The sequence below is a fragment of the Camelus dromedarius genome, chromosome 5 (assembly GCF_036321535.1).
Source record: "Camelus dromedarius isolate mCamDro1 chromosome 5, mCamDro1.pat, whole genome shotgun sequence".
In the NCBI taxonomy this organism is placed as follows: Eukaryota; Metazoa; Chordata; class Mammalia; order Artiodactyla; family Camelidae; genus Camelus; species Camelus dromedarius.
Window position 1 is genome coordinate 19,044,776 of NC_087440.1, and position 13,324 is coordinate 19,058,099.

General features: G+C 39.0%; 1 protein-coding gene across 1 annotated transcript; it reads right to left on the bottom strand.

The window, feature by feature from the left end:
• Positions 1–6,937: 6,937 nt before the first annotated feature.
• Positions 6,938–10,079, bottom strand: C5H15orf48 (chromosome 5 C15orf48 homolog). The gene is made up of 5 exons (XM_010994901.3): positions 9,945–10,079; positions 9,746–9,807; positions 9,503–9,588; positions 8,519–8,579; positions 6,938–7,322 (listed from the first exon to the last, which is right to left on the bottom strand). Exons 2-5 carry the CDS (start codon positions 9,779–9,781, stop codon positions 7,254–7,256), a joined length of 252 nt encoding a protein of 83 aa, XP_010993203.1. The 5' UTR covers positions 9,782–9,807; positions 9,945–10,079; the 3' UTR covers positions 6,938–7,253.
• Between the last annotated feature and the right edge of the window lie 3,245 nt (positions 10,080–13,324).

Consider the following 13,324-nt stretch of genomic DNA (forward strand, 5'->3'; position numbering starts at 1 on the left):
AATCTTCAGTACCTTCCAATTTCCTGTTTTCAGAAAAGAAAGCAAGTAAAATGACATATATAGTTGTGGGGAGATTACGCCATGTGGTGGAAAAATTATGCCAGCCTCTGTTATTTCTTAAGGTGAGATAGAAAATAAATGTGGAGCAGATTTTTTTTTGGATGATGTAATTCACATACCATAAAATTCACCCTTTTTTAGTGTACAGTTTGGTGAGTTTTAATTTAAAAAGTAAACCGTACCACAAGAGTACTTTCTGGGGGGATAGAAATGTTCAGTAGGTTGTTTTGCATGATGGTTTCATGCGTGCAGATAATTTTTAAAACTCTTCTAACTGAATCATTAAGACTTGCTCAGTTTATTATATCTAAATTATACCTCAATTTAAAAAATAATTTAAAAAGTAAATGGTGGTTCTTCAAAAAAAAATCTGAAACAAAATTTGAGAAATGTTCAGTGGTTGACTCAATGAACTTGTCTGCAAAATAACAAGCAAACAATAGGTCCCATTTACCTTGTGGTATGAATCCCCTTCTCGTTAATGTTGATAAAGGAGAATTCAGATAAGCAAAAGCATTATAAAATAATGTGAGCAGGTTACTTTGCCTGAAGCAATACAACCTTAACAAACACCAAGAGAACAGTATCAATTTCATGATTACACACAGCTGAGAAAAGGAACAATCACGTGTATTACTTGATGTAAATACCCAAAAAATGGAGTTTAATTTTTTAAACAGAATAGCCTCTCTCCAAATAAGCAGTATCTGATTACACATGTATTATAAGTCATACCAGGTGAATGAGCAAGTCGGTTTTAGCGTGTCGGCAAGAGTTATAAAATTGGGGGTTTTCCTTAATTTTATTCTAATTTTCATTTGAAAATTGCACAGAGGCACAGATGCACAGAGGCAAATGATGTAGTAAAACACTACTAGAACAAAAAGAGAAACTAAGCCTTAGTTTCTAGGGAGAAATTACATAATTGCTTGAGGCAACGTTGTATGCATGGGGGGGGAAGCTATTATAAGGGATAATTACCAGAAAAACCACCCAATTCCTATAACTCTCTTAGGTACAGGCACTCAACTTCACCCCCCTTCCTTGTTCAAACCACGTCATTTTGGAATATGTGATGTGCTTGTGGAATGTAGTGATTACTACATATAGACAGTTGTTTCTAAGGACATATTTTTATAGCCTACATATAAATAATTATTTTTGTTATTATGTCTTTTCTAGATGTAAGACCAACTCTGTAGGCATATAGGCAGGGATTCTTATCTTTAGGTAGGTATTGTGTAGGTGAGAGTAAAGGTGAGTTGCATTTATCTTTGGGTGTGTTCGTGCTCTGGCAAAGGTTTGTAACTTGGGCGTTGTGAACCAAAGGTGCGCCAATTACCAGAAGTAGGTATGTGTGAATTCCAAACAGGCAATGTTCTCACTCATGAAAAGAATGTAATTTTTAAACACATGAAGAGCTTTCCACTTTACAGTGATAATCACTTTTTTTAAAAGAGAGAAGGGAATACTTATTGAACAACTAGCACATGTTAAACACCATGTTAGATGCTCTATTATCCCACATCATCTTCACAACTAACCTGAGCAGGTACAAATCAACCCAGTTTCATAGACCAGGAGTCTGAGGTACAAAGCAACACAGGTAGTAAGTGGCAGAGTGGTCTGATTCCAGAGCCTGTCATTTCGTTCTCTACCACAAAGTCTGCACTAAAATGCCAGAGAATTTCCCCAAGAAAATAAAAAATAATGGTGAATATTTAATTAGACCTCACTCCAGCTTTAAGTGATACAGAGTGACTTTTTTTTATTCAGAAAGCTTATTTTACGTCTTTTTTTTTTATGAACGAGTATTCACATTTTATTTTTATGAAAGAGAGAATTATAGGTGTTTGTTTCAGGCTCAAGGCCAGAAAGTTGAAAGGACTCTGGGCTTTAGCTTAATTGCAAGCTGGAACAATATCTGGAAAAAACTGGAACCAACAAGGGAAGGGCACTCCTTCCCTGGGCTCCATGAGGCATCTCCTGGTTCTCCTTCTGAAACTATTTCTCTCAATCACTGTCTGGGACCAAACCCGTCCTCCATGATAACATTCCTCTCTGTTCAGTCTTTATATCACTTTAGATGCCCTCTGCCTTCTGCAGGCAGCTTCACCCATGCCCTGGCTTTTACATCCCTTGAACTGTCTCCAGCTCACACCCCTTTCCAGTTTTCTTAGACAGCTCCCTGGGCTCTCCAGTGGATAATTTCAAAGGCTAACTCATTCCTTACCTCCCCATCCCGTGAACATTCCATTTCCTCCCTCCTGTATTCCCTGTCTTGGCACCACCACCCACCCAGCTACCTGGGTGAGAAGTTTGGCAGTTATTTCGGACCTCCCCTAGGAACATCCAATAAGCCTTGAGGTCTTCTCGTCAATCATGTTTCTTCCCATTCCCTCTGCCACTGCCTTGGTTAGTTATGGCACTCACCTGTACCTTGGACCACTGGCAGCAGCTGGTCTCTGGCCTCCAACCAAAAAAGTTCCTTCTGGTGCGCACCCCACCTCTAGCTGATATAGCCAACACTCCATTAAGGAAACTGTATTATCTCCTTCTCCATCTTCAAACCCATTTCTGGTTCCTTTGTGCCTAGAAGATACTAGCATAAAAGGCCCTACACATTTCACCCACCCCACCTTAACGCCAATATTAAATTCCACGTACTAAACCACTCCAAGTTTACAGAAGATGTGAGATTTTAGCCCTCTTTGCCTTGGTAAATTTCCTCTAGTTCAACTGCCTTGCTGACTTCTAATTATTGTTTTTTGAAGAAACCAGGCTTTCAGGGAACCATCTTTCTGGGGGAGGCTTCCTTTGTACCATGTGCTTGTTTCTGTCCTTGCTTCATTGTCACTGTACTGCTTGGATCTGTTCACAGGTGCGTCTCCCTTTCCCACTTCAGATCCTTGAGGCCAGCACAACACCTACCACACAGTGAATGGGCAATGACCGTATGACTTCCTAAACACTTAAATTATATGAAAATGTCATTATTGTAGTTCAAATTTTAAAAGTTCAAAGTCCACATCCAAGAGAATCTTATTCAGATCGAGCTCTGCAGAGACAGCAATCCTACTACACAAGCTCCTTGGGAATCACTTTCATGACCACATATCCATCACGTACTCAGTACAACAACCTAACAACCAAATGCAACAAGTGAAACTTGGATTCTGGACTTAAAAATACAGTTATAAAGGACAATTAGAGGAAATAGAAATGGATTTTATGTTAGGTGACAGGACTGAATTAATGTTAATTTTCCTAGGAATGATAATGATATAACAGGATGGTATGGGCACAAAAAACAGACATATGGATCAATGGATCAGACTAGAGAGCCCAGAAACAAATCTACACACCTATGGTCAATTAATCTTCAACAAAGGAGGAAAGAACATACAATGGGAAAAAGACAGTCTCTTCAGCAAATGGTGCTGGGAAAACTGGACAGCAGCATGTAAATCAATGAAGTTAGAATATTCCCTCACACCAGACACAAAAATAAACTCCAAATGGCTTAAAGATTTAAACATAAGACAAGACGCCATAAACCTCCTAGAAGAGAACACAGGCAAAACATTACCTGACATAAATCTTAGCAATGTTCTCCTAAACCGTCTACTCAGCCAATAGAAATAAAAGCAAAAATAAACAAATGGGATCTAATTAAACTTATAAGCTTTTGCACAGCAGAGGAAACCATAAATAAAACAAAAAGACAACTTATAGAATGGGAGAAAATATTCGCAAAGGATGTGACTGACAAGGGCTTAATTTCCAGAATATACAAACAGCTCATACAACTCAATAAAAAAAAAAAAACCCCAATCCAAAAATGGGCAGAAGAACTAAACAAACATTTCTCCAATGAAGACATACAAATGGCCAATAGGCACATGAAAAAATGCTCAATATTGCTAATTATCAAAGAAATGCAAATCAAAACCACAATGAGGTATCACCTCACACCAGTCAGAATGGCTGTCATTCAAAAGTCCATAAACAATAAATGCTGGAGAAAAGGGAACCCTCCTACACCATTGGTGGGAATGTAGTTTGGTGCAGCCATTATGGAAAACAGTAAGGAGATTCCTTAAAAAACTGAAAATAGACTTACCCTATGATCCAGCAATGCCACCACTGGGCATATAACCAGAAGAAACTCTAATTCTAAAAGATATATGCACCCCAATGTTCATAGCAGCACTATTTACAATGCCAAGAAATGGAAGCAACCGAAATGTCCATTGACAGAAGACTGGATAAAGAAGTTGTGGTATATATATGATGGAATACTACTCAGCCACAAAAAAGAATAAAATAATGCCATTTGTAGGAACATGGATGGACCTGGAGATCATCATTCTAAGTGAAGTGCATCAGGAAGAGAAAAAAAAATACCATATGATATCACTTATACATGGAATCTAAAAAAAAAAAAGATACAAGTGAACTTACTTACAAAACAGACAGACTTACAGACAAATTTATGGTTACCAGGGTAAAGGGGGTGGGGAAGGATAAATTGAAAGTTCAGGATTTGTAGATACTATTATATTTAAAATAGATAAACAATAATGTCCTACTGTATAGCACAGGGAACTATATTCAATATCTTGTAATGGCTTATAATGAAAAAGAATATATATATATATATCACTATGCTGTACACCAGATATTAGCACATTGTAAATCAACTATACTTCAAATAAATAAATAAATAAATAATAAAAGAGCATAATATACAGAGAGATATAGCAAATGTGGCAAAATGTTAACTGATAAAAAGTGTGATTATTCTTTGTACTAATTTTTCCACTTTTCTGCATATTTGAAAAACTTCAGAATAAAACATTTGGGGAAAATGGTAAGAACATTACCAAAAATAAAAATCAGGGGAAGGGCAGGTGGGAGGGTACAGCTCAGTGGTAGAGCGCATGCCTAGCATGCCCAAGGTCCTGGGCTCAATCTCCAGCACCTCCATTAATAAACAAACAAACCAACAAACCTAGTTACCACCCCTGCAAAATAAACTAGTTAATTAAATGATAAAAATAAAATAATAAAAAAATAAAAAATCAATTAAATCTTTTGACATTGAAGTGTCAGTATTACTTTTGGCCTTTCTCCCTCCCAAACCTGCAGCATGGTACCTTCCACTGCCAGGCTCACCCCTTAAAGCCTTTCTTTCATTTTTAAATTTTTATTTCTCTTTTCTTTTTCCACTTTATTTAAGAAAAAAAATTGGAGGGGGTAATTAGGTTTATTTATTTTCAAATGGAGGTACCTGGGGATTGAACCCATGACCTCATGCACCCTAAGCACACACTCCACCACTGAGCTATACATACCCTCCCCTTAAAGCCACTGTATTTCAAACAGTTTTGTATTTCAAAGTTGAAAGTCACAGACATCCCTCTCAAAATACTGCAATTTGCTCTCCCAGTTGGCCGGTCATCCCAGGCTGTTTGTTCATTTTTATTTGCCTAAATGGTACATTGCTCTTTAGAAGCTTAAACAAATAAAACTGTGCTTCCTACTTGGTCCATGTAATTTCTTGAGATTAACGATTGGAGATTTTCACAGGGGAAAACTTGAGGTGATAAGGAAGTAGCAGAAGTTGCAGAAGTAGTCTTGCTTTAATCCTTTCAGAATTGCCAAGTCTCTAGTAAGGTCTAGTGAAGTTTTTATTGCCGTGAAGGTGATTATAATTTAGCCCTTCTCTTAAACTTCTATTATATTCAGACAGAAATTAAGAAAAAAGGATTTATGATCTTTATTTAAAAGAGTTAATGAACCTAAGTATATACTCAAGGGAACTAAAAATACATGGCTACACAAAAACAGGTACATGGCTGTTCACAGCGGCATTATTCGGAACAGCCGAAAGGTGGAAACAATCCAAATGCCTGTCAAACGGTGGAAAACAAAATGTGGCATATCCATTTAGGGGAATTTTAGTCATACAAAGGGATAAAATACTGATACACGGTACCACATGGATGAATCCTGAAAATATTATGCTAAGTTAAAGGAGCCAGGCACCAAGGCCACACAATGTGATTCCGTTTATATGAAATGCCCAGAATAGGCAAATCCCTAGAGACAAAGTTTGTTGGTGTTTGCCTGAGGCTGAGGGCAGAGGGGTCAGAAATGAGGGAATGACTGCTAATGGGTACAGGGTTCTTTCGGGGGTGATGAAAATATTCTGCAGTTAGGTGGTGGAGATGGTTCTAAAATTCTGTGACTATACTAAATGCCACTCTATTATGCACTTTAATGGAGGAATACTACAGTGTATGAATTGTATCTCAATTTTTCAAAGAAAAAGTAAATGAAAAACTTTTCTATTTGGTCCCATTTTCAAGAACAGTTGAGGGGGAGCCCACGGAATGCTGGGTTTGACTGTACATTCGAGCTCCAAGTGACCACTGGTCAGAGTGAAGAGGAGGCCCAGATTTGTGGGGTGCTCTCCATCCTCCCTTCCCCAAGTCTCTCGGGAGCACCACTGTTAGTCTTGGCATCAAAGGGGCCAATCTCAGCACGCCCCAGTTTCCTAGCACCACCAGCATCCCAGCACTTCCTCCAAGACAATCCTCATGCGCGTCTCATACCCCCATCTCATCTTCATTTTCCTCACTTACCATTTTTCATTCATCTCCGTCCAGAACTGGTTGTGTTCAATGCTTTATCTCAGCTGCACGAGAACCATACCAGACTAATAGTAGATGCTCAATAGATTTCTGGTGAATGAATGAACTTAGAAGAAAGTTTACACAGAAATCTGCACTGGGTGTTATTTTCAAAGATGAAGCACCACGCTTCAAAATGTGTTTTTCTCCATAGAAATGTGTATCTAATCTTTAAGAAATCTTGCTCAAATGGTATTTTATTGCAGACAATTAAATTCACAAAATTTTACACCTCTTAAGGAAAACAGGCATCATAAACACAAAAACTTCACTATGTAAAACTCAAATTTACAACAAGAAAATAAACATGGAGCTTAGTTTTGGACGATGTGGTTATTGTTGCACTACCTTTATAATTCCTCATCCAGAGTCCGAAAACGTAGGCAAGCCCTAAAAATGTAGCAGAAGCATTTCCGCACACTGGTATCCATAATCTAGTTTGTGCAGAAGTGTTTCCACTAGATTCATAGAGTGGAAGGAAAAGGCGAGGACTGGTCATCTGGTCGCACTTCGGACCACCTGCAACTCTTCAATGGGCTTCCATTCTTGGTTGATGGTTATAAGCTTTAAAAAAGAAACGCAGGAAAATAAAATTGTTTTGTTAGGATCTGTCCTTCATCCTCACATCCCCTTTAGGATTTGTCCACACTGCCCTTTGGGAAAAGCATAGCATTTGTAGTCAAAGAATCATCTCTTTCCATCTCTAAAATAGTAATATGGGCTGGTTTCTTTCACTCTGTCCCTCTAAAAAGACTCTGGGTTCCTGAGTACTATCGGATCAGAGGGAAAGGTCACATACATTTACCCTACTTTCACTTAACAGGTTCTAGATTTTAAAATTTCCTATGGTTTTATGAGAACTATAAGCTCAAAACGTGTGTCTGCTTCTTGTGTGTGGATGTATAATGCTCCGAGCAGAGAGGCAGGCACACAGCAGGCTCTTAAAATTTCCTCATTGTAATTACTCAGCGAAGGTACAGATGATCAAAGTTCCACAATAAGGGAAAAGGGACAGTGCCGTGGACAGTCCTTGACTTCCAAAGTACTCGCATTCAGAGATCCTCATTTATTCTCACAAGTTTTCTATTATTCCAGGAACGGGGAATTGTAGGTAATTTTAAAGATCCTAAATGTCTTTCCCTAAGTCAAACTGTGTTATTTGAAAGTTTGTTTTTAAAAAAAACAACTTTCTTGACAGACCTAACTAGTGTTCATCCCAACAGACTTTAGACTTTACTTGCAAAATATTTAAAATGTAAAAAATGTTTGCAATAGTCTTAAAATTAACTCATTTGAATCAGTGGATATTAGCTAGTTTTGCTTAAAGAGAATGTCGCTCCTGTTTTCTTTTTTTTTTTTTTTAACCACAATGGCCCGTATATTTACTTTAGATAAATAACGGGTAAAATGAGATTCTGTTACGGTAACAATAGAAGTTCATATTTGAGTGCATATTTATGGACCAGGCACTGGGCTAAAGGGCTCTCATCGATTTTATCTTCTTTAATCCTCTAAGCTCTGAGATAGAGCCCTATTATTGAGCCCATTTTATAGATTCTGAGAGCCTCAGAAGGCCAACTTGTCTAAAATCACCTGTGAGTAGTGGAGCAAGGATTTGAACTAGATCTCTACAACTCCACAGCACTCTCTTTAACACCACACTAAATGGCACCCTGAAAGTGAAAGGGACTAAATCTATCTCTCTGACAAAGATGTTAAGGTTTGGGCTAAGTGTAAATCACATTTTGATTTTGCAATACCTTTCCAGGTACGGTAGGATCCACAGTTTCCCAAGGTTCTGGGTTTCCTTTTCGATCAATGCTAAAAGCAAAAGAAAGCTGATTAAATATTAAAGTAAGTGAAATTAAACCAACTCTAACACTGGATTTATAAATACACTAGGGACAGGCTCAGACTGCATACTTAGGCTCTCATGGTTAATTGAAATTGATGGGAAATTCCTTTTAAAAGCTTCACAGTTTGGCTCAAACATTGAGAATCAATCCCTCTGCAGGGCAGGAGGTGTGTATTGCATTTATTGGGCTAGACTGGAGAATGTTCTCGTAAGCTGAAGAGCAGTGAAGGTGGAAGTACCAGGCTCAGAATGAGCAAATATGCTCTTGACCGGGGTTTATGGGAGGGGCAGAAGGGCTGGGCTTGAACTCTGTATGTGGTAAACTGCGGGGCGCTAGGCTTCTCTGCCAGATCCTAGCATTACTGCCCTTTCCAGCCCTGAACCCGGCCAAGATCAGTTTCAAGTCTCTTTCTTCCTCATATTCCAGAATACATGGCATTTTATCTTATATCCAGGGCTGAGATTAAGTTCATTGCAGACAACTGAATCTATTAACTCTACCACATTAGGAAACATCTTTCTAATAAACTGAAAATTTTATATTTCATTAAAATGATGATTTAAGTTTAATGATGTATATCCCAAAAGACCATTTAAGAACTTGACATTTCAAAACTTCAGTTAAAAAAAAAAATTTATTCTGCTGCAGGAGAAAAGGAGGACGGCCAAAGGATGAAGAGATATTTAGATACAAGGAACAGCCTAATTGTGTTAATATCATCATTTAATAGCCTTCTGATATCTAAATGCTTTCTAGCCCTGACTCCAAGCTCACAATTTGACATTCTTATCCCGGGGGAAAAACAGGAAACTGATACGCATTTCATAAACTGAAGGTCAACGTAACACTGCTCAAAAACGTTTTTATAAATGATAAAAGCCTACTTACATCACATCGGTTTTCTTAAGAGAATAAAGAGCAAAAGACGAAGCTCCACCCGCTGCCAGCGTCGTGAAAACCACCAAAGGAATAAGCTAATAGAGAACAAAATATTCCTATGATTCAATGTCAAACACTTGAAATACAACAGAATAGCTATACATCAATTTTTAATATCTTCAAAGTTTGCATCATCTGCTCTTTAAAAATTAATATTTTTAGTCAAGATTTTCAATTGCTTTAAAAACTTACTTCCTTCTTTTTCATCAGGAGTTGGAAAAAACCCATGATGACTTCAGTGTAGAACGTCAAATCTAGAAAATAAAAAAAATCCAAGATACTGATCAAAACTCAGCTACTAGGACCCAATCTGGTGAGCGCCGAAGCGGCCAACGTATCCCAAAGTCATCCTTGCGCAGCTCCCCAGCACCTTCGCCCAAGGGCGGCTCACCTTGGGGACCGGGCGGGGCGAGGCAGCGCGTGAGGACGATGCTAACGCCCAGAACTGAACCCGGACCTCGGTCTCCTTGCCTTATATATGAACCACACCCGCTCCGGAAGGGCCGGCCAGAGCGTTCTGGTCACGCGGGGCCGCGCGAGGGGCGTGAGGGCCCTGACTCGCTTTCCCTGCCCGGCAACCACGCGCCCCCTGCAGGGCTCCGTGCCCGCAGACGCCGCGCAGCCGGCCGCGAGCGCCCCCTGCCGCCCGCCGCAGTGCTTACCTGCCGAGCCCGGGCTGGGCGTCGGCGCGCCTGCAAGAGGGTGGAACTGAGAATAAGGGGCGCTCTGACTGCCAAGGCCTGGTGAAAAACCAGCCCTTCTAAAAGGAGGCCCGGAAAAGGAGCCACAGAGCCGGGGATCCTATGGGAGGCTCCTGGGTGCAGGCAGGTAAACTAGAATTAGTCCAGTCACATTAAAAGTGAGGTAGCGCACATATGGAGGTAATTAAAATTGAAAGTTCGTTTTGAAATAACTCCCACAGTGTTCTGATTTTTTCCCTTAAAAAAATCAAGGATGAGGGAGAAGAAAAAGAATCAGCTGGAGAGGTTTCCAGCAGAAGATCTCTGAGATGACCCGGTAGGTTGCTTCATCTTGAGATCCCCCATTTAGCTGGCTCCTAAAGTAGCAGCCTAGCCTCACACATAGCGTGCAAGTGTCTGCAGAACCATGGGAATAATAATTAAATCAGGGTTTCTGTGCCAGCGTACCAGAATCTTCTAGACATTTTTGCAAGGTATGTTTTTTTAAGCTCGGAGATACTGCAGTCACATAGCCAGTAAGTGGCAGAGATGTGATCAGAACCCAGGTCTGTCTGGGAATAAACATCACTGTTCTTTTTTGCACCCCGCTCTTACTGCTACAATTAAGACAAGAGCGCAAGCCCAGTTATTTTAAAACGATTGTTTTAAAACTGAAGTTCAAACTATGAGTTAACGTTAAAAACGGAAACGTCTTAATGTTTTCTGAAGGGCTAGATCAAGCTGTTTCAACCTCATCTTAGTTCAAGTCATGGGCTTTGCATTCAAACTGACCTGAGCTCAGAGCCCACCCCACCCCTTATCACACTTTATTAGCAGACTGACTTCGAGGTAACTACTTAACCTTTATGAGACAGTTTATCAGTAAAATGGAGACAAACCTAGCTCAGGAGTTGGAAGAAATGTTAGAATGTGTGAAAAGCATGTAGCATTCTGCCTTGCCTGTAGTAGGCATTCAATAAATAGTAATTATTTTTTGCAAAGATTTGTTTTCTATAAAGCAGATCATAAATATAACTTCTCACTCAGTTACTCTGACAAGGATTTTTGTTGTGTAACCCAAGCTGTAAGTGGAGATGTTTGTCAATTACTGCAAAGAAAATCCAACATTTTCTGTGGTTCATATTGAATAGAATCAGAAAAGCGTTTTAATGCTCCTTCTGCAGAATTTCTAAGCTACTTTTGTCAGATTATAAAAAAAAAAGCCTCATTTTGTTACTTAAAGATAAATTTTTCTAGAGTAGAAAGAAGAGAAAAAGGAAATCTTACAGGAATATATATGGCCCACAAATTAAAATTAAAACGTGTAGCTCTTGCCTAGTACTGACCTTAAACTCAGAGCCCTGCTTTGCCAATGTTGTTTCTTTTCAAAATACAGTTTTGTAGTAGTTTAGGTGTTATTCTGAGAATGAGGCATGTTAAGAAGATAATAAAAACACAATTCCCTTACATAACGTTTCTTACAATTTAGTGCCCATGATCTGGTGCCAAAGACAGATGATTAATCCTGGCTGAAGTGGGTGGATCTGAGAAATCTTACCAGAGGTGAGTGTATTTGAACATACAAATAGAGAAAACAAATGTAAAAGGACATTTTGGGGGCAATTAGGGAAAATTAAATACAGATCAGATATGAAATAGTATTAAAGGAGTATTGTTGATTTTTGAGGTGTAATAATGGTATTATGTTTATGGTTTTTTTTAAATTTTTTAAAAGAGATTATATATGAAGATAATTAAGGAAGAAATATGACGTCTGGGATTTACTTTAAAATACTTTTAAAAAATGAAGCAAGTTTAGCAAAATATTAATTATTCAATCTTGGTGATAGATATGTGAGAGTTTGTTGTATTATTAAAAGTGTTTGAAAATATTCAGAAAAAACATTTTTTAAATTTATAAATTGTATATAGTGTTAAAATTCAGTGGAGTCAATTTGAAGATCTAATTAGCTTTATTAAACGGTTCATGAATTAGAAGGGCACTCTGAGGGGTAGTGCAAACAGGTTTTTATAGGCAGGAGGGTGGGACAAGAAGGCATCAGCAAAAGAAAATGATTGTTTCAAGTCTGGACTTGTTTGGGGAGGTTGAGGGGAAGAAACCACAAGGGTCTTTATCATGCAGAGTATCTCACTAGTGTTGATCAGGAAATTTCAGGTTTTCTGTTTTAAAGGCCACAAGGAGTGGGGGAGGCAAAGCTTAATGTTAGAGTGCAAGCTTAGCATGCACAAGGTCACAGGTTCAAGCCCCAGCACCTCCATTAAAATAAATAAATTTAATTACCTGCTTCCCAACTAAATAAAAATAAAAGGAGTTGTCAATGCTAATAAATAAATAAATAAAGGCCACAATGAGAATTAGGTCCAGAAAGCCACTCTCCTCTCCTCTCTTGGTTAAGCCCAGTTTTATGGAGCTTGCGGGAGATGCAAGGTCAATATAGTTTGGTCTTTCCCAGGATGATTAGCAGGCACAGTTCCCAGCCTTCAAGTCCTGGCAGCCTCCAAAGTAACCCACTCAGGATACTTACCAGCATTACCTGCTGTGGCTGCTCCAAAGCCCCAAATCCCATGGTAGAGCTTCCCCTCCCTACCCCAATTGCCAGAAACTTCTAGAACCTTCTCTAGCTGCTGCAGCCTAGGATTACAGGGGCATGGAGCCATGGCTACGTGGTTCCCAACCTAGGAATTTAAGAAAAATATTAATTAAATATTTTTTGTTGGAATTCTTTCTGCCCATCCTTCAGCAGCTGCCTAGTTTTCAGGTTTCACAAATACTGGATTTGCTAAATTTTGGATGGTCTTGGCGTGTACCATATTGTTTAATGCTGTAATGTGGCTCAGAAAGGAGTTTGAGCTCAATGTATAGGGGAAAGCTGTTCACTCATCCCAGGTACTTAAAAGCTTAAGTGTTTTCTCACCAATTCAGAACACACACGGCTTTTGGAAGCCGCCCAGAGTCATCCTCCCATCACATTGAAACTGAGTCAAAGAAATCTTTGCTTTGACCTCATCATTAACTGAGTTATTCAATGAGAGAAGACACGTGGTTTTTGTCCTCAGGGAGCTTCCAAAA

What these genes read in the sequence shown, in the direction of transcription:
- C5H15orf48 (XM_010994901.3), bottom strand. Translation starts at nt 9,781, where the DNA reads ATGGGTTTTTTCCAACTCCTGATGAAAAAGAAGGAA. An exon ending in TCCTGATGAAAAAGAAGGAA is followed by an intron (nt 9,589 to 9,745) that starts GTAAGTTTTTAA and finishes GTTCTCTATTAG; the next exon opens with CTTATTCCTTTGGTGGTTTT. An exon ending in ATCCTACCGTACCTGGAAAG is followed by an intron (nt 7,323 to 8,518) that starts GTATTGCAAAAT and finishes TCTTTTTTAAAG; the next exon opens with CTTATAACCATCAACCAAGA.